The sequence below is a fragment of the Parambassis ranga genome, chromosome 22, assembly GCF_900634625.1.
Source record: "Parambassis ranga chromosome 22, fParRan2.1, whole genome shotgun sequence".
In the NCBI taxonomy this organism is placed as follows: domain Eukaryota; kingdom Metazoa; phylum Chordata; class Actinopteri; family Ambassidae; genus Parambassis; species Parambassis ranga.
In genome coordinates, this window is record NC_041042.1 from 2,228,451 (window position 1) to 2,246,124 (window position 17,674).

The 17,674-nt window shown below is 45.0% G+C and overlaps 2 protein-coding genes across 22 annotated transcripts in view; both read right to left on the minus strand.

The window, feature by feature from the left end:
* mark3a (MAP/microtubule affinity-regulating kinase 3a) overlaps window positions 1–11,070 on the minus strand; it is a 30,609-nt gene extending 19,539 nt beyond the window's left edge. For all 19 annotated transcript variants that reach the window (XM_028395328.1, XM_028395314.1, XM_028395319.1 and 16 more), the window contains exons 1-3: window positions 10,456–11,070; window positions 6,907–7,095; window positions 5,167–5,220 (exon numbers count right to left, since the gene is read on the minus strand). In XM_028395328.1, the coding sequence (XP_028251129.1) occupies window positions 5,167–5,220; window positions 6,907–7,095; window positions 10,456–10,506 (294 nt within the window). In that variant the 5' untranslated portion in view covers window positions 10,507–11,070. The remainder of the gene's footprint in view (window positions 1–5,166; window positions 5,221–6,906; window positions 7,096–10,455) is intronic.
* Window positions 11,071–12,413: 1,343 nt separating this feature from the next.
* eif5 (eukaryotic translation initiation factor 5) lies at window positions 12,414–17,602 on the minus strand. 3 transcript variants are annotated; one of them, XM_028396297.1, is made up of 12 exons: window positions 17,533–17,602; window positions 16,737–16,962; window positions 15,597–15,876; window positions 15,407–15,488; window positions 15,142–15,314; window positions 14,951–15,062; window positions 14,739–14,863; window positions 14,211–14,372; window positions 13,964–14,125; window positions 13,715–13,879; window positions 13,454–13,594; window positions 12,414–12,870 (listed from the first exon to the last, which is right to left on the minus strand). In XM_028396297.1, exons 3-12 carry the CDS (start codon window positions 15,666–15,668, stop codon window positions 12,772–12,774), a joined length of 1,293 nt encoding a protein of 430 aa, XP_028252098.1. In that variant the 5' UTR covers window positions 15,669–15,876; window positions 16,737–16,962; window positions 17,533–17,602; the 3' UTR covers window positions 12,414–12,771. The 3 variants fall into 3 exon arrangements, with proteins under 3 accessions (XP_028252098.1, XP_028252100.1, XP_028252099.1); XM_028396299.1 differs by lacking the exon at window positions 17,533–17,602 and adding an exon at window positions 17,475–17,513; XM_028396298.1 differs by lacking the exon at window positions 17,533–17,602 and adding an exon at window positions 17,251–17,436.
* Between the last annotated feature and the right edge of the window lie 72 nt (window positions 17,603–17,674).

Here is a 17,674-nt window from a genome sequence, read left to right on the forward strand (position 1 = left end):
ACTTATAGTCCGGAAAATGCGGTATGTATATTTGAGGAGAGCTTCATAAACACAAACACGGGTCTCTGTGTTCGCCAGCATCGACACACTTACTGAGGAAATGTGATCATTTAGTCACTGCTGCATCACAACAACAGGAATCACTGCAGCAATGTTTGGCCGCACAGCAACAAGAACACACACACACACGTACACACACACTCCTCAGCCTCACAGCAGCATCTACACTGATCAGACCAGCAGATCTGTAACAGCCAAAAAAGCTTTTTAGTGTTCAGCTGCACGAAGCACAACGAGCACAGAGTTCCATTTATTATTGATCGGCTGTTAACTACACCTCGCTCTCTTCCCTTCCATAAAAATATGAAAAGGCATCAATGTTTCATGAGGCCGGAGCAACACAGAGCGCGCTGGTTATCTCACCGAGGAACAAATGGTAGGACTGTGCAGCAGGAAAACAGAGACCTCCACACAGCAGAAGAGGGGGCTCGCTATTTCCACTTAATGAATGTTCGTTACAACTGTACATTTCTCCTTAAATGAGACCTGAACCTGCAGATCCACAGGGACGCCGCGGTGAAGCAGTAACCCGGCTGGTGTCTGCCTCGGAGGCAAACAGATGGTGACAAACAGCGGGTGTCGTTTTCACATTCAGCGTGAAAGTGTGGAAGAAAACACGATGTTTAAGGTTCAGGTTTCAAACCGACCCCTGCTGCCCGGGTTTGTGAAACTGGGCAGAAACATTTTAGGACATACACTGGTTGTTGGACGAACTGGTGAGCCAGTTAAAGGGGTTTTCATCCCATGCATGTGGACGTTTAGAGGGCTGGACTCTAACTTCATCCAGGATCCAGGAATTCACACATTGATATGAGAACGTCCGGTCATGGTTGAGAACACAGGGATGCTCATACGAGTCTGTTGTCCACAGTTCGTTTGTTTATCAGAGCTTAACCTCACTCTATTGCCTCTGATTGGCTGTTGGGAGAAGCAGCCAGTAGCCCAGTGCATTCTGGGTTATGTAGTTTGGAAAACCACAGCCAAACCCTGTCGTGTTTTCAGCTTTCCGTTCAATTCAGCAGAGCATTATCTTCGTTTTAAGACATTAAAATGCTACACCGGGCATTTAATGCTGTCAAATAATAAAACATACTTTAGGAAAAACTAATATAAAAAGGTATAAAAAGTGCCTCTTTAAACCACGTGACCTACAACACTCAGGCTGTGCAGCGAGGCCAGCAGTGGACCATGATGATAAATCTCGTGTCACTCCTGCTTCAGAGACGACTGAAGGGCTAATTACGAGCGAGGCCTTCAGGAGCCAGCCGGTTTGGAAGCCATGCTAACAAAATACTCTGCCGATCTCTCAGAAAGTACAGGGATCGATCTCTGAGAAGCTGCTCAGGATCGTCAGATACAAACGCTTTTCCTCCAAGTGTGCGACTTTGTAAAGTTTCTGGCACAGTGTGTTCTGTCCTACATAGCAGAGCGAGCCTTCTGACACCTGGGTGCTTGGAGTATGTGGGAATACTTTGTCAGGTATGTTACGCAGTAAACACAATTAGTGGAAAAACACACGAGAAGAGACACAGCAGTGATTCACCACATATTACAGCCATGAGGTCGCCAAACCTGCTGGTGATGATCCAGTCATACCACCACAATGATGCACAGCCGGCCCCATTACGCAACCCGTCCCGTGATCGATAAGAGGCACCTTCCGCCTGAGTGACACAGTGTGAGGGTGGAATCGTGCCTGCAGTCATCCTCTCCTGCTCCCAAAATCTTCCTCCTTCACTGCCACTTCCTGTTTAGCTCAAACTGCCTGAAACACAGCTGATCTGAGGCTTGTAAACAAAATCCCGTGGGCTCGACGTTAGATCATTACTGGATGTTTTTTTTTTTTTCCATCCCACCAGGTTAGAGACTTTGAAGTGAGTCACAACAAATCAGATTACAGCGGCGGGCCGATGGAGGCCCGTGCACGTTCTGCTGTAATTGACCCCGGGTGTTTATCTCAGAGAACACGTCCAGGCGGCAGTTTTCCCTTCACAGACATTTTGTGAAGTCGAGCTTGTTGGGCCCCAAGTAAAGCTGCAGAGTTATTGCTCTCATCTGGACAAACAAATCCACCTGAGGGAAAACACACGCTGGTTTAAAGTAACTGCTCCTATCAGCACTAATTTGGGTAACAAGCTAAAAAAAAAAACCCTCAGCAGTAAAGACGAAGGTTAACCTTTTCCACACGTATATAAACAACGAGCAGAGCTGCAGATCTGTCACGGTCTCAGCATATATGTTTAAACGTACATGATTCCCATGTGACCAGCAGTCATACACTGTGCAAAGACTGAGCGTCTGTGTCCAGAGGCAGCAGCTGAAGTGTTTCTCTGAGCTGATTATTGTTGACGGGTTACAAAAGCCATCATCTATCGACCCCGCTCTGATAATGTTATCAGAAGTTTAAACTCTGCTGAAGATGCAGCGAGCATCGTCAGCATGTTCAGGAACCCAGATACCACCTGTGAAACATCCAGGGTGAAACATGTCTGATGTGTGGACATTTAGTCAGCTGTAAGACCTTAACAATATCGTTAAATAAAAGATGAAGACATCCTCCTGCCCAACACAGGTTTATACTTCATCTTTCCTTCCTCAAGGTAGGAAAAAAAAGCTATAAATAATGTTAGGCTTTAAAAAAAAACAAAGAGAAGTGAAAGAGGAGGTTATCACAGGCTCGAGACTTTTTTTGCTGACACTGTTTACATTTAATCAAAACTTTCAAGTGTCACGCTCCCTTCCTGACCTTTAACCAGGACGACAGCAAGACGGCCGTCTGTGCAGGCTGAATCAGGACAGAGGAGGAGGAGGAGGAAAAAGAGGAGGGGAGAAGAGAGTGAGTTTCCCAGAAGCCTGTGACAGATGTGAGCGTCCACTCAGATCCGCCAAACTATTAAGAACACAGGCTGAAAATAAACATTTAGGCTTCAGAGACGATATCCCCCGCTATCAGCCTCGCGCCAATTCTCCCCGTTACGTAACGGGTCAGGACGCAGCAGTGCTGGCTCGCACGCAGGCCGGCCGCTCTCAGCAGTATGAAGGTAAGAAGAGTGCGAAGGAAGAAAAATACACACAAGACCCAGTCCTTTAAAAAACAACTGCAGAGGTACCTGCTGACATCACGTCAGCTGTCAAAGGGTTCGGAGGGATTAGGCTGGATTACTTCTATATGTTTATAACTCTCAACAAATCCTAATCCCTCAGCGTTACCCACCTTTCACAACACTCCAGACACATTTAAAAACAGCTCCAGGATTTCCTAAAACAGCACTTCTTCTCCAAAATATTTATCATCCTGAAAAAAGTGGCATTAATTATACAGTAAACTTATACAGATTTAGTGATTTAATGCTGTATTCTGTGGCTCCAATATTTAATAGTTGTTATTAAGTAAAGGAAATCAGCATTAAGAGAGATACTACAGCTACAAGAGAGCGGCTAGCTTAGCTTCAAAGGGGGAAATAGAGGGCAAACAGCTAGCCTAGCACGAGTACAGTGTAGGTATTTAATAGAATAAACCTTCTAAAAAGACAGTTTAAGGAACTTGTCAGTTGGTTTCTGAATGCTTAGAAAACCTGTGCCTCGACCACAGAAGCAGGATTTTTGACTTTAGATGAAGATGCACCTTCAGCACAAGCAGCTCTAATAAAAAGGCTGCAGCTCAGCCAATTATTCAGTAAACTATGCGAGACAGTTTTGGCTTCTAGTTGTGCTGAGGAATGCAGAATTTTGTGTTTATTACATAATCTTATTAGTGGAGACTTTTATGAGACATGTAGATTTGTAAATTAAAATGTGGGTATAGTCTGTTTTATGCTAACTTAATCTGCTGCATGAGGTGGTGCTAATGATTCACTCATTAATTAGAATGACTCCAGTGACCCCTGTAGATGTGGAACCTGCCGGATCAGGGCCCGGCTGCTCCTCATTTATTTAAAATAAACCACAAATCTAATCCATGTCAGGATTTACTGCATCTCCGAGCATAAAGGTACTCTATAAATGGAAACATGTGACAGGAAGAGGATTATTTCATGTGACAATCATGAAAATGTAAGAAGTGTTTAAATAGGTTTTCTTTTTTCCCAGCCTGCTTTAGTTCCTTAAAATAAACATTAAAAGAAATCTCAGGAAAAGCATCCTGACAACACCTTAAAGAGGTTTTTTTTATTTTCCCTCGACTGTGACAAAACGATAACCTAAAAACAACAAGGAACCTCACACGCTCCGTGTCTCTGTGAACGGCGCTGTCATGACTCAGTGTTTTTCTGTCAACGCAGAGTCACAGCCAACGCCAAAGGGCCCGGGCCTCTGAGGTACAAAGGACACAATCAATGGAGCTCTGGAAAAACTGATGGAAAACCACTAGCCGACCGCTGAGAGGGAGAGAGGGAGCCGAGCAGCGGGGGCCAGCTGAACATCAACATCATCACCAGCAGCCGGCACCGCCGCCGCCGCCGCCACACTCAGCCTCACCCCCCCTTCCAAAAAAAGAGCTTCAGCAGGCGAGTCGATATCACTTCGACTTCCCAGAAACCACTTCCAGGCCAGAGAGACAGAGCCAAAAAAAAAACACACACACACACACACAGCAGCAGCACTGATCAAAACAACCACGCACACACATCTGCCTTGCTAATGAGTGTACACAACGAAGGAGAGAGAACCGGGCCAGCTCATTGTCGACTCCCTGACTTCAGACTGTAAAGTGAAACTGCTATTCACCAAGAGCATACACTCTCAGCAGGGAGATTAGCATTTTAAAAGAGAGCCCACTTCCTGGTTTGGTTGATTTAATGAGGAAAACAACAAACGGTCGCCTCCCAACTGCACGACAGCTGAACAGCACCAAGTGGAAAGAGCTAGAGGCGACTGACAGTTCGGCTCAAATCCAACCAGTGGCCACAACACTTGACTTATCAGCTGAGAATCTCCTCTTTAGGTTTGGAGCCGCTGACACTGAGCTGAACACATGCTCCGTCCCAGCATGCCCTGCTTCCCATTTACACAATTAATACTCAATCTGTTGTGCTTCATGAATTAGTAAATTAATTCTGCCACAGAGAGAGAGAGAGAGAGAGAGAGAGAGGAAGAGAGGTAAATTACCTTCTGAAGGCTGTTTGGGTTCAGCTGCGTCTTGTCTATTATCTTAATTGCCACCTGTAGAGAGAAAAAAGCAGAATTGAAACGGAGTTAAATGGGATGTAGCAGCGGAGGAGAAGTGTGAAAAAGAGGAAGCAGAACGTGGAAATCACAAAGACAACCGCTCAGAAAGGGAAAGTGAAATTTCACATGCCATCGGCTGTGTTCAGAAGAAGCTCTGCTCTTTCTGTTCATCAATTATGAACATATCAAATGCTCAGTGTGCCCTGAAAACAGCCGTCACTGCCAACAGGATTCACAGCAATGGATGCAGAGCATGAGAGGAGCTGCTGTTCCTCATGATATCACACAGATCAGGTAGGACACAGGTGGTCCCACCGATCAGTGTCCTCCTGTGTGATCAGGTACAGCAGTTCAAGGTGTTTCAGGTGTGACAATAGCTTGTTTGGTTGGAGTAAAAGTGCCATTAACGCTTAAATATAAATGACTGAGATCCTCTACAGACATGCTAACTGCTACATGCTAGCTGTCAAAGATCCTAAGCAGCTTGTTGAGTTTCCTTCTTGACCCGATTGGTTGAAGTTAGCTATTGATAGACAATGACGGACATGGTTCATCCAATCAGCTGCAGCATGCTCTCGGTAAACTTGGCAGCTGATTAGCTTCTTCAAACACACTCCAGAAATTGTACAGAGAGAGAGAGAGAGCATGGTTAGCATCGTAGCTCGTCTGTCAGAGCACACTTTGCTGCTCAGTGTGTACTAACACAGCCTAAAACCTGTCTGATCTGTTTGCTTTGGCACAGCAGGAAGAGGAGGCAACGTTCCATAGAGATGAAGGAAGCGGCGCCTTGCTCATACGCTAACCTGACAGTTTGTTCCACAGACCCTTGTGGGAATCATCCGTGGAAACAAGTTCAGAAAGAACCAAGCGGCAACCTTCGGGGCTCAAAGTTGAAGCCCATGCGGAAGTGTTAAAACTTGTAATTCACGCCGCAACAGCTGGGGGCTGGCTCCAAAAGCGAGTAATTTCCCATAGACTCCCATGTTCCATGTTAAAATGGCCGATTTCACAGCAGAAAAGAACATGTTTACAGCCTGGTACAAAAAAAAAAAAAATATCGCTGTGGTCTCAGATGATAGGTTCTCTTCTAGTGTCAATTGTAGGGGGGGTGAACTCACTCGTTTCAATTATATTCGGACTTAAAATTCCGCCTAATTATGGGCGTTGCTGCTTGAGTGACAGACAGTTGACGTATCACAGCGTGAGTTTCCTGCTTCCACGATCGCCCGCCCCCCTAAACCCCGCTCGTGCTCCCCCTCTTTGTCCATATTCGGAGTTTTAGTTGACGTGACGCTGCCAACATGGCGGCCGTCATCACGTCCCGGAACATCCCACTGAGCCTCAAAACGGCTCTTCAGAAACAAACGGGTGACGTCACGGAAGCTCTGTCCATAGTTTTTACTGTCAATGGAAAGAACAGACACTTGGTGGTGACTGGATGAAGCATCCATCACAGGCAGACTCTGACCCAGCAGATCGCTTCTTACTGTCATCACACACTGAAACACACCTGTAACCTTGATGTGACATTTTGTCACCAACCCAGCTGTGATAAAACACTCATGTAACACTGAGACACAAAGGAGGATCTTCGTGTTTTCACAGGACTGTTCAGCATTCTTTCAGGTTTTATCACAGATTGGTTGGTTGGCTCTTTTTAAAAATAAAATGGCGTCTCACCTCTCTCCCAGTGAGGATGTGCCGGGCCAGTTTGACTTTGGCAAAGTTGCCCTTGCCGATGGTTTTCAGCAGCCTGTAGTTGCCAACGTGGGGCTGCTGCTGGTCCTCGGAGCTGCGGGATCGCACGCCGGCCGGCCTCCGTTCCGAGCGGCTGCTGATCTCCGAGCGGCCATTACTGTGAGACGTGTGCTGTAGGGGAGGGGAGACATAATAATGATGTTAAAGCCGTGGGATTGTTCTCACTGTGTGTCAGCTGTGACTCATGTTGACCTGTGCTGTGGCACATCCACTCAGGCGCTGCAGGAAAAAACACCACCGATATTTATAGACGAGCATCCAGACGAGGAAAGTGAGGTTTCTTCCACCGTGACTGATAAACGGCAGAACTACACACCATCTTTATTTGGTGATTTAACATCACTGGCTCTATGAAATATGAGCAAACAGAGTCTGATGTGATGTGTGAAGACCAAGTCGACTTATTTATGTTTTCTTGTCTTTTCCTCTACAGTTTTTTTACACCAGTTCACTTCAACACAGGAAAAAAAAAAGAGAAGAGTGAGTGGCACATCCTGCGATGAGCACGGAGAGTTTCTGAAAACAGGAAGCACAGCAGAGCATAGAGCAACAAACAACGGTTTACTGAAGGTTCACGGGTCAATCTATAACTGCAGTCTGACTCAGAAAACTGCTCAACAGAGTTCAATTATGATTTGTTGCTACAAACTGCACCTCAGACACTGTTAATATTTTCTTGATGGTGGCATTTGTTGGCTAAAGATCTCACTTTAACCAAGCAAATGACACACAGCCATCGTGATTTATGCCCTTAAAATGTGGCAGAAAACTGCTCAGACCTCGTCTTTATCACGCAGTAAAAGATGAACCTCTCATTAGACAGTGGATGGATGGATTGATTTGTTTGTGGGGGCTGCTCCCCCTTCATGACCGAAAAACCTCTAACAGATACTCGGCCTCGGTATCGACCCTTCAGCTGATGCATCATTAAGAGCGGCGGCGCGCCCTGCCCCACCCGGCTCTGCCCATCCCCTCCCTAACCTGACTGAGCCCATTCACCCTGCAGACAAAGATGAGGACGGTGATGTCAAACAAACACACTAATCTGCATTATTAATCCTACAAAACACAAAGAAATCACAGTCAGGACCTAATTAGAAACACCTAGAGCCCACAATAAGGGTTTCTTAAAGCGTCATAAACCTCAACAAGGTCATCTTCAGCAGCACAGACACACTTTAAGTCACTTCAGGAATATTTTAGGACTTCTACAGTGATAGCAGCACAGATAAAAATATCAGCAACTAGGGTAAGGCCAGCACAACTAAACCAGGAAAAGCAAGCGAACAGCAGGATGCTGCTCGTCCTGCAGCACGCAGACACGTTCATTAAAGGATTGTTTTCCAGCTTATAACTTCCTGTAACTTATAAACTGAATTTAAGATGATCCTCTCCTTTTCAGTGGTTACTCACAAAGCTGCGGTGTCTCCTGGCTGCCTGGGCGCCCGTCATGTTTCAGCAGCAAAACTCTGATGATGCCCATAGAGAGTCCCACAACACTAGATTCCCCCAACTCAGAGAGAGCCCTGATAAGCACAGACAGGGAGATGGACGGCTGGAGGGAGAACAGCACCGATCCATCCGTCAAGCCAGAAACCGGCTGACACGCCCCACCCGGAAAACCAGGCTTTATCCTTTCAAAATAAAGGGCTTCCAGGCAGCTCGTCTGTGGTGAAACAACAGTCTAATTCCAACTGAAAGCATTAAAATCCACACTTTTTCGATATTTCATCAGAGCAAGTGTTTCAGGTTTTGGTCCTGTGATGCAGAAATATGACTTGACTTCTGCCTCAAACCCTGCACCGTCTCCTGAACGGCTTCATTTCTTTTTATGGGATTAATCAAATTCACCACTCCAGTGCTCTGTTCGTGCAGCCGACTCTCTGCTGCTGCCGTGATGAGTCATGAGATCCTGACAATATCAGATACAGACATTATGTGTCTGCTGTTACACAGACGGGACATGGAAGTGAAAAACAAGAGATTTAAATTTGATATAAAGGCTGCTCCAGACAGAGAGAACTTTAGTAACCGTTTACAGAAGCTAACTTGATTTTCTGTCTGCAGTGTGGATAAAGTGCACAATTAAATGGCTTAAAATTACTTTTTAATAAAGAGACGATTTTCTTAATGATCTTGTACATTACAGAGATGATGAAGAAAGAAAGGTTCACTGCCTAATTAATAATATTTAATCTGCAGCTGCTCTGACATTTTGATCAGTGACTGCAGATGTTATTCATGAACAGCCTTCTTGACATTTAAGGGTTAATGCTCACCAAATCTGACAGTTTATCTGTGTTATCTGAGCTTTGGTGCAAGAAAAGGGACAAAATGGTCTAATCCACCACTTTATTGGGAAATGACCATAATAACTGTGCTGTTGCAAACACTGACCAACTCATTGTAGCCACTCTGTACCGGTAGATACTGAACCCATTGAAATGCTGCGACGGTCAGCCAAAGTGGAGTTAAAGCATGATCATGCCTACTCAGTCAGTTACCTTAACTGTCAGGTATAAATCCCATATTTATTTTACACCACTCTTACAAACAATGCTGTAAGTTTGCTAAAGTAACAACATTATTATTATTATTATGATTTTTGAGCGCACAGGTACATCGAGCAGCCCCAAAATAAATAAAAAATGACTCAACTCCCTATTCCTGACAATTTATTTCCAATCTTTGTCCATTTATAACTCACTGAAATCCAAGAGATAAACCAAGAGCCTTAAACGGAGCAGAAATGGAAATAAAATGCATGCATATATATATATATATATATATATATATATATATATATATATATATATATATATATATATATATATATATATATATAAAATTTTACAACTAACGTTCAAACATATCTATTTATAAACATAAACATATCTATATATCTATTTACAAACGTAAATATCAAAAAATGCAATACAGATGATTTTATTTTGAAAAGCCTGACCGGAAGCGAGCATGGTCATGAGCAACGTTTCCTCTCACAGCAGCTCCTGCTGGTCACGAGTGGGCGGGGCTACTCAGACCTATATTTGGAAGCTGAGCGGCTGAAACCTCTGAGTGGCAGCTGGGAGAGCCAATGAGAAGCCAGAACACAAACTACTGTTGCCTGCCAGAACCAGCAGGCAAAGTCCTGTAGTTTTGTCCGTGTGGTTGGGCCTAAATGTCCAGAGTACGTCCTAATTATCGATAAATAAACAGAAAGTAAACATGTAATATATATATAATTGGTCAATAAATGACATTGTTGGCCGTGATCGGGATTCCGGGATGTGTGTTTGACGTAGCTTGTTTCCAACAAAGTGTAAAAACAATTAGCCGTCATCCAGTCAGTGAGGCGACAAAAACACCAATAATCTGTTTCATTGATCTGCTGTTCTACTGGTAATTAAACCGTGTTTTACATGAGTGGAACTAACAAGAGATGAACCAATAAACAACCTTTATACTTACACTTTCCGTCGTCTTCTCGTTGACGGTCGGTAAAGGAGTTTTTGTTGACATCTTTCTAATCGTCCTTTTTTAACCAGTCGAGGTCCAAAAATCCGCCGTCCTGGCTCCAGAAAAATGAGATTATTGCTTTGCTTTGCAGCTCTCTCCGGGGAAACGGTCTCAGCATGGATCGTGACAATGTTCAAACCAGACCGGACGTGTTAAGAGCCGAGCAGCTGAACTGTTAGCTACTGAAGGGAAAAAGCCGAACCGAACCGAACAGCGTGATAATCCTGTTTATTCAACATTTACATGGCGCTCTACATGCGGTCAGAAATCAGTGTCCGTCTGTCCGTTCGGGTTCGAGTCAGTGAAGCTAACTAAACTAACGTCAAGGCGCTGTCGGTCGCCACTTCAAAAACCGCCACGGGCTTCTGTTGTCTTGTTTTTCCGCGAAAACGACGCCGCCTAGAAACGAGCCACGGGGTCGAGTGTCACCCGTGGATGTTTCTCGGGGCCGTTCAGAAGGTTTGGGAGGCTGAAATACTCGCCGTCGGCTCGGTTTCTTCCATCTCCGGCGGCCCAAAGTGAAGCGGGTCTGTCTGTTTTAGGTGGGACCAAAATGGCTACTCAGCGGCTGGGCTGGATTAGGCTGCCTTCACGGACCCCGCCCAGGCTCCGACATCAGAGTTGTTTAGAAGATGTCGAACAAGCGACGAAGATAATCGATTTACAGCCTAAATGAATCGATTAAAATGATAATAGATCATTCAAATATATAAAGCTATGTGGAGAATGTTTGTTTGCTTCTAAACAGATCAGATTTAGGCTTAATGTATAATATATATAATATAAATTAATGATTTCAATACATGTTTCAGTAGAATGACCAATTTATTCACTCTGTGATTAATAAATACATATTTTTTGATTTTCTGTTCACAGATATTAGAATATACAACAATACAAAAACAAATACATGAAATACTTTGATTAAAAACATAAGATAAGAGTAAATAAAAGACAACAGAGTTCAATTGAAACTGTTTATTAATACGTTGAAATGTTAGACTTTTAAATGCCAAGCTCTTCCTTATGGTTTTCCCTTCCCTGCGTCATTTTATTAAGTTTTAAAGCCACAAGTCAACACATCACCGCAGTCTAATCATCATGAGATTTGATGTGGTGTGAACTGTGAGCGTCACATTTACTGACAGCACGTGAAGGCAGCACCGGCGTCCAGCTGAACGGGTGGAGGAAGTGAGGGAACCGGCTGACCTCAGTCCCATTGGAGCAGAAAGTACAGAGGAGCGTCATCAGTCAGAGGAAACATTTCTGCCTCTCAGACATCAGAGGAAGCTCAGAGTGCCGCGACAATACACCCTCAATTCACTCCTCACACAAAAAACTTTTAAATGTGACTTTCTTTAAACTCTGAATAAGCTACTACACAGTGAAGTGAAGTGTTTATTATTGACTCTGAAGGAGTAGCCTGTAGAAATGCTGCTTACCACTGCAACGCAGCACTTTTCTTCTTTAAAGCCACGGTTCAGGACGTTTGTCTCCCCCTTCTGGCAGTGAATGTAACTACAGGTCCTCACAAAGCTTTCTCTGTAAATGTGTCGCTGTATAAAATACATTTTATATAAAATATCTACACTATTATCATAAATTTTTTACCAGTATCTGCAGCACTGCATGCTTCCCTTAAACCGACACCTGTAGACAAACGTCAGCATTATTCAGTCTTTCACATTAGCAGATTCTTCTGTGGCCGATTGGAACTTAACATATTTTTTTGTAAATATATCATTTATACAGAAACACTGCAGGTTAATCTGTCGATTTATCTATAAATGTATATTATCTATACAGTGCATCATTTAGAAATATGTAAATGAACCTTATTGGGATATAAATTGGTCTGTTCATCATGTCTGAAGGCGACTGCAGTAACCATGACAGAGTGAGCGTTGGAGTGTGGTGGATAGCAAAACATTCATTCTTTATTTGACTGGAAAAATACAGGGACCCAAAAAATGTGCAGTCAGAACGATCCGGAACACCCGTGATTAAAATCCCCAAAGCGACTTCATTTCATCAACTGAATATATCTCAAAGTTACAGAGTTAATGTGCAGCGAGTAAAGCGCTATGTTAACGTCATGCCACAAAGCAGAGGTGGGGGGGTTATATAGGAGGAGGAGGAGGAGGAGCGGGGGGTGGGGGGGGGGGGTCAGATAATAAAGGAGGGGAAAGGCCAGCCATTTCGGTCGTATACAGGGCATCGTGAGTCAAAGCCACAACACAAGAAAAGCATCATCGTCATCCGAGTGTCTCAGATCGCATCGATGTCGATGTCTTCCTCCTCCTTTTCGGGTTTTTCCGGTTTCACCGTCTCCACTTTGAGCTCGCGGGCAGAGGACGAGTACACGACCTGAGGAAGAAGGCGGCACAGCTTCAGTAAACATCTGCACAGAGAGGCCGGGACACTCGGCTCACACTGGTCTGAGAGTTTGTCCACAATCCAGCGCTAACGCACAATGAGTTCTAAATTTAAACATTCGTTACGAAGAAACTTCATTTCAGAGTTTTGACAAGGATCAACATTAGCAGAGCTGGAGGCTGATAATAAAAACGAGGATGACATTCAGTCAGCTGTTGATCTGTTACTTTGTGCTGAGACGATGAAACTCAAGCTGTAAATGCAGACTGGAAGTCAGATCAGCAGATTTAAGTCTTTAGGATGTGGAGGCCCTGTCCTCTGTTATTGGACCTGGCATTTGCAAACCTGTATATCACATTTTTTTTAGGTTACAGTAAATCTTAGATGCTGCACATCACTGACGTTTTTCTTAAGCTGCTTGTGAGAGTGATTGCCTTCAAAGATACATTGATGAGTCATAAATCATTAAGTTGGCAGCATCTGGAGGCAGATCCAGTCTAAAACGATCAATGATCAGTGGAAAACGTGGCACCCAATTACTCTGAACTCCTGACATTTTGTTTGTAAACCGTACCTCCACATTCTCATCGTCTTCTTCCTCCTCTTCCTCACTTCCCTCGCTCTCCTCCTCTGCCTCCTTCAGCCATTTGACGAATGGCGCGGCCTTGGCGTGGATCTCTTTGGCAAGTTCCTTAGAGACGTACTTCTTAGAAACCTGGAGGAGAACATTAATCAGACGGTTTACACTAAAACAACTTGTTTTCTTCTTCTTCTCTGAGCCACATCACACGTTGGCCTGTACATTTATTGACGATAACAGCCTCAACATGCTCACCTTCTCCGCCCAGGCGAATATGACGTCCTCCTCCAGCAGGTCCGCATCATACAGGTCTTTGAGGATGATGGGAACGCGCGGCAGCAGCTGGACCTGGTGAAGCTTCACCACACACTCGAAGCCTCCCAGCAGGTACTTCTGGGCCTTCTTGTTGTTGTGGCAGAACTGAAGAGGAGAACATTCAACAGGTATGAGACAAACAGAGGGGAGGGTGAAGACCCGTGCAGCCATCATGCAGGTGTAACTCACTCGCAGGAAGTGGCGTTTGTACTTCTTGATCTGGTCGCGGATGTTCTCGTTGAAGAGCAGCTCACTGAGGATGAGGGGGCCCATGGCCTTCACATCCAGACGCTCGGCCTCTGCCAAGATCTCTTTATCGGCCCCTTCGACGGATCCGCTCTCTTTCTTTTGCTGGAGGTGGAAAAAAGATTTAAGATCAACATGTTCCTTTGAGAATCCACGCAAACAATAAATTTAACATTAAAGCGACTCCTACTTTCACAAAGTTGTAGAACAGGTTGACCCTCTCCTCCAGGGGTTTCTCCAGGTCCTCGCTGAGTGTAAGGTTCTTGGCATGGTCACTGATTTCTTCCATTCGCCGCCTCTGCGCCTCCTCTGTAGTCTCCTCTGCCCAGTCCTCATCGTCGTCGTCCCCGTCCTGTACAGAGTCGAAGTGAGAGTTAGCAGACAAGACCCGAATAACCCCTCAGACTTTGTCACAGCGATGAGGCTTTAGCCTCAAACAGCCGGCTGCATATTAACTAGTGCAACCTGTTCATGTTTGACAGACTTCAGGAAAAGTAAACTCAAAGTGTGGGAACTGTCTGGCTTGTCAGAAGTCAAACTTGGACGAGAGCAGGAACAACCTTCTGAGACGTGTGCTCCAGTGACAGATGTTCGTTTCCTTTGTGTACTCGTGGCTTAAGCAAAGATTGGCATTGAGCTAACTGGGTCATTGAACCTGAACCTGCGCTGGACAAATTACAAATGAGGACAGGGAGTCTGACGGGGCCAGTCGACCTACCACAGCCTCGGGAGCATCGATGTTGTCTTGGTTTCCTGCTTCGCCGCTGCCAGAGCCGTTCTCCTTGTCCTTCTTGCGGGTCTTCTTCTCCTTCTTCACTGATGCAGATCCACTGTCGTTGCTTTCTGTTTTTTGGAGGAGAACAAGAGCCATCATTGATTTTATCTGGCCTTCTTCATCGATGCAAGAGACGGGTGGGAGGACAGTCTCACCGGGTGGGTTTTTGAGAATGAACGTGCACAGTTTGTGTCTGGTGTCTAGCATGCCGCGGTTTCCACAGGCCTTACAGGAAGAGCCGATGGTTTGTTTCTTGGGATTGACATGCTGCAAGGAGGACAAAGAATATGTTACTACACAACAGAGGGACCTTCACTTGTCTGGCTCATGTCTTATAGATATTTACCAGCTCAGTTTCAGGGTTGTCACACTCGGAACACAGCACAAATTTTCTGATGAACCCATCAAGCATGTCCTGCAACTTGTTCGCCTCGTGGGATCCGTTCACGATGTAACGATCGTTTTTGGTATCAAACTGGGTCTGAGCGCCGAGTTCACAACCAAAAAACTTGGTCGGGTCTGTGGAGGAGAGCAGAGAGGTTCCTGATCTGACCTTTCCACGGGGCAGGAGCTGCCAAGCGGTAGGAAAAAGGCACATGGGGTTTACTCACATGTTGGAGGCCTGTTCAGAGCCTTGGCAACATCAACCATGTTGACAATGACCGTCTTGATTCCATTCCCTTTGCCTTCAACCTGATTTGAAGAGAAACACACAATTCAGACAATCATACAACATCCTACAACTGAACAATAACTCCACACCCTGTTCATCCTGACTTCAGTGTGAGTTTTAGGTGTTACCTTGGCAATCAGACGGGGCATCTTGTAGCGATAGAACTGGTCTGACACGCTGCGGTTGACGTTGACAGACATTTTGGCTGGATGTTAGCACTATCAGTAAGATAAAAGGATCTTGGTTGGGGATTTTTCGGGATCTTCTGTCTGGAAAAGAGGGGATGACATAAACGACTGCAAGCGTGCTCGGTCTCTGACATGAAAAACGTTGTGCCGCTGTGGCCGCAAGCTCCTTGCTTGAAGGCTAGATTTCCACCACACAGGTTCCAACGGCTGCGCAACAGCTCTGAAAGAGGAGAGGGACAAACATCAAATCAATATTTAATAAAGAAAACCTCCAGCCGGCTCGACTGAACAGATTATTGTATCTGAAGCCTGCCTTGAATGCAAGATCCCCTAAACAATGTTTACTCCTACAAAACTATAGTGTATTTGGAGTTGCTATTTTTACAATCCACAGACACCAACTGTGCAAGGGTCACTGCAGAGGCCATTTTACAGGTATTTCAACTTAAACAGGTTGGATCAGACATTCCTGCAATTCCAGCTGGGTTAAAATATGAAGAGACCAGTTGAAATCCAAACATCCATGACAAAAAAAAAATAAAACCCTGGCACAAAACTAGATGCTTTCCCACCTTTTGTGGCACAAAGGTGGCTTTGTGAGAGTCTTTTGTTTTACATGAGGCCCTCTGGCTTTAGTCATATAAGGCCTGCTCTTTTTTTATAGGTCACAAACAGGAGGCCTAGCAGCTGCCAAACAACTCTCCCCCTGCCGATGGCTTTCAAACAACACAGCCCTGCTGCCTGCTGCACTTTATTGTCTCTCTATGTGAATCCACGTGAAGTGACTGATCTATCAGTGACACTGTGGGGCTGCATAAGGGCAGGAGGGTCCGACACTATTTCAAGATAAGGCTAGCTGGCTAGCTTAGCGGGCTACTTGGTGCAGAGTGCGTCATACAGTCACTGCACACGAGTGACGGGACTGGGAGACGCCATTTTAACACAGTGGCATAGAAAACATGACATATTGCTCAATCACGCTGACTGTAGCGTCGTTAGCTTTAATAAAACTACAATCATCCACAACATAGGGAGTCAAAACTTTTGGGAAAAACACCCTATGTTGTGTCCACGACTTACCGTTTTCGCAAAACAAAGACATAAACACAACGCTGATCGTCCAAGAGCCGCAGTGAACGGTGGTCGATGGCTGGTGCTGGTGTTGTATTGATTGCAGCAGGGGTTCTTAGTGGATTTCTGGCTCTCAAAGAAGCACAGTTAAACACCCTATAGCGTCCAAACAGTGCAGGTGCCAGGCTCAGAGACAGAAGGCGATTTTCTGGAACGTCCTCGGGGTTTGGAGAACCTTTGGGATGACAAGCGTATGATGACTAAAAAAAGCGCTAACATCGTCATCATCAAGTATGACAGCCGTTCACGATCAATCGTCACGTAAAAGGCACCGTAGCGTGGATTAAGCTGTTTCTGAACGACATCCACTCGCTATCGTTATGTAAAATAGATTTAACGTAATAGCTGCCAGCTAGCTGGCTAAAGTTACACGTGTTTCATCAAATTTAACACAAACTATGACAAATCAGAGCCCCCTATTATAATTACGGTCATCCACAAGTCTGCCACAAGAAAACGTTACCTCTACTAACAGTGTAGCCATTACGTTTTATCCGTTACGAAACAGACGCTAGTAATCTCCAGGAAATAGTCAGAGCCCACATGCTAAAGCGAAGCCAATTGACGTCCCGTTGCTAACCCAGTTACTAGCCAAGCGCACTCGACGCTTTTGGTTGAAGATAATGTGATTAAGCGGGGTCTTTGCCGTCGAACAGCTAGCTACGGTTTTTGTTTCTTAACAATCACCATTATTGGTGTCAAATCGCCGTCAGGCTGAACCGTGGTGAAATAATTTCGCACCTACCTCTCGAATGTTCTGCGAAATGCTGCTACTCACGTCGTTTTTACTGACGAACGTCAAGCTAACTGATGTCATGCAGTTAGCAACTTCCGGTGGTAGCATTCGTTTGAAAGTAAAAGTTTGCTGAAGTATCGCTACTTGTGCG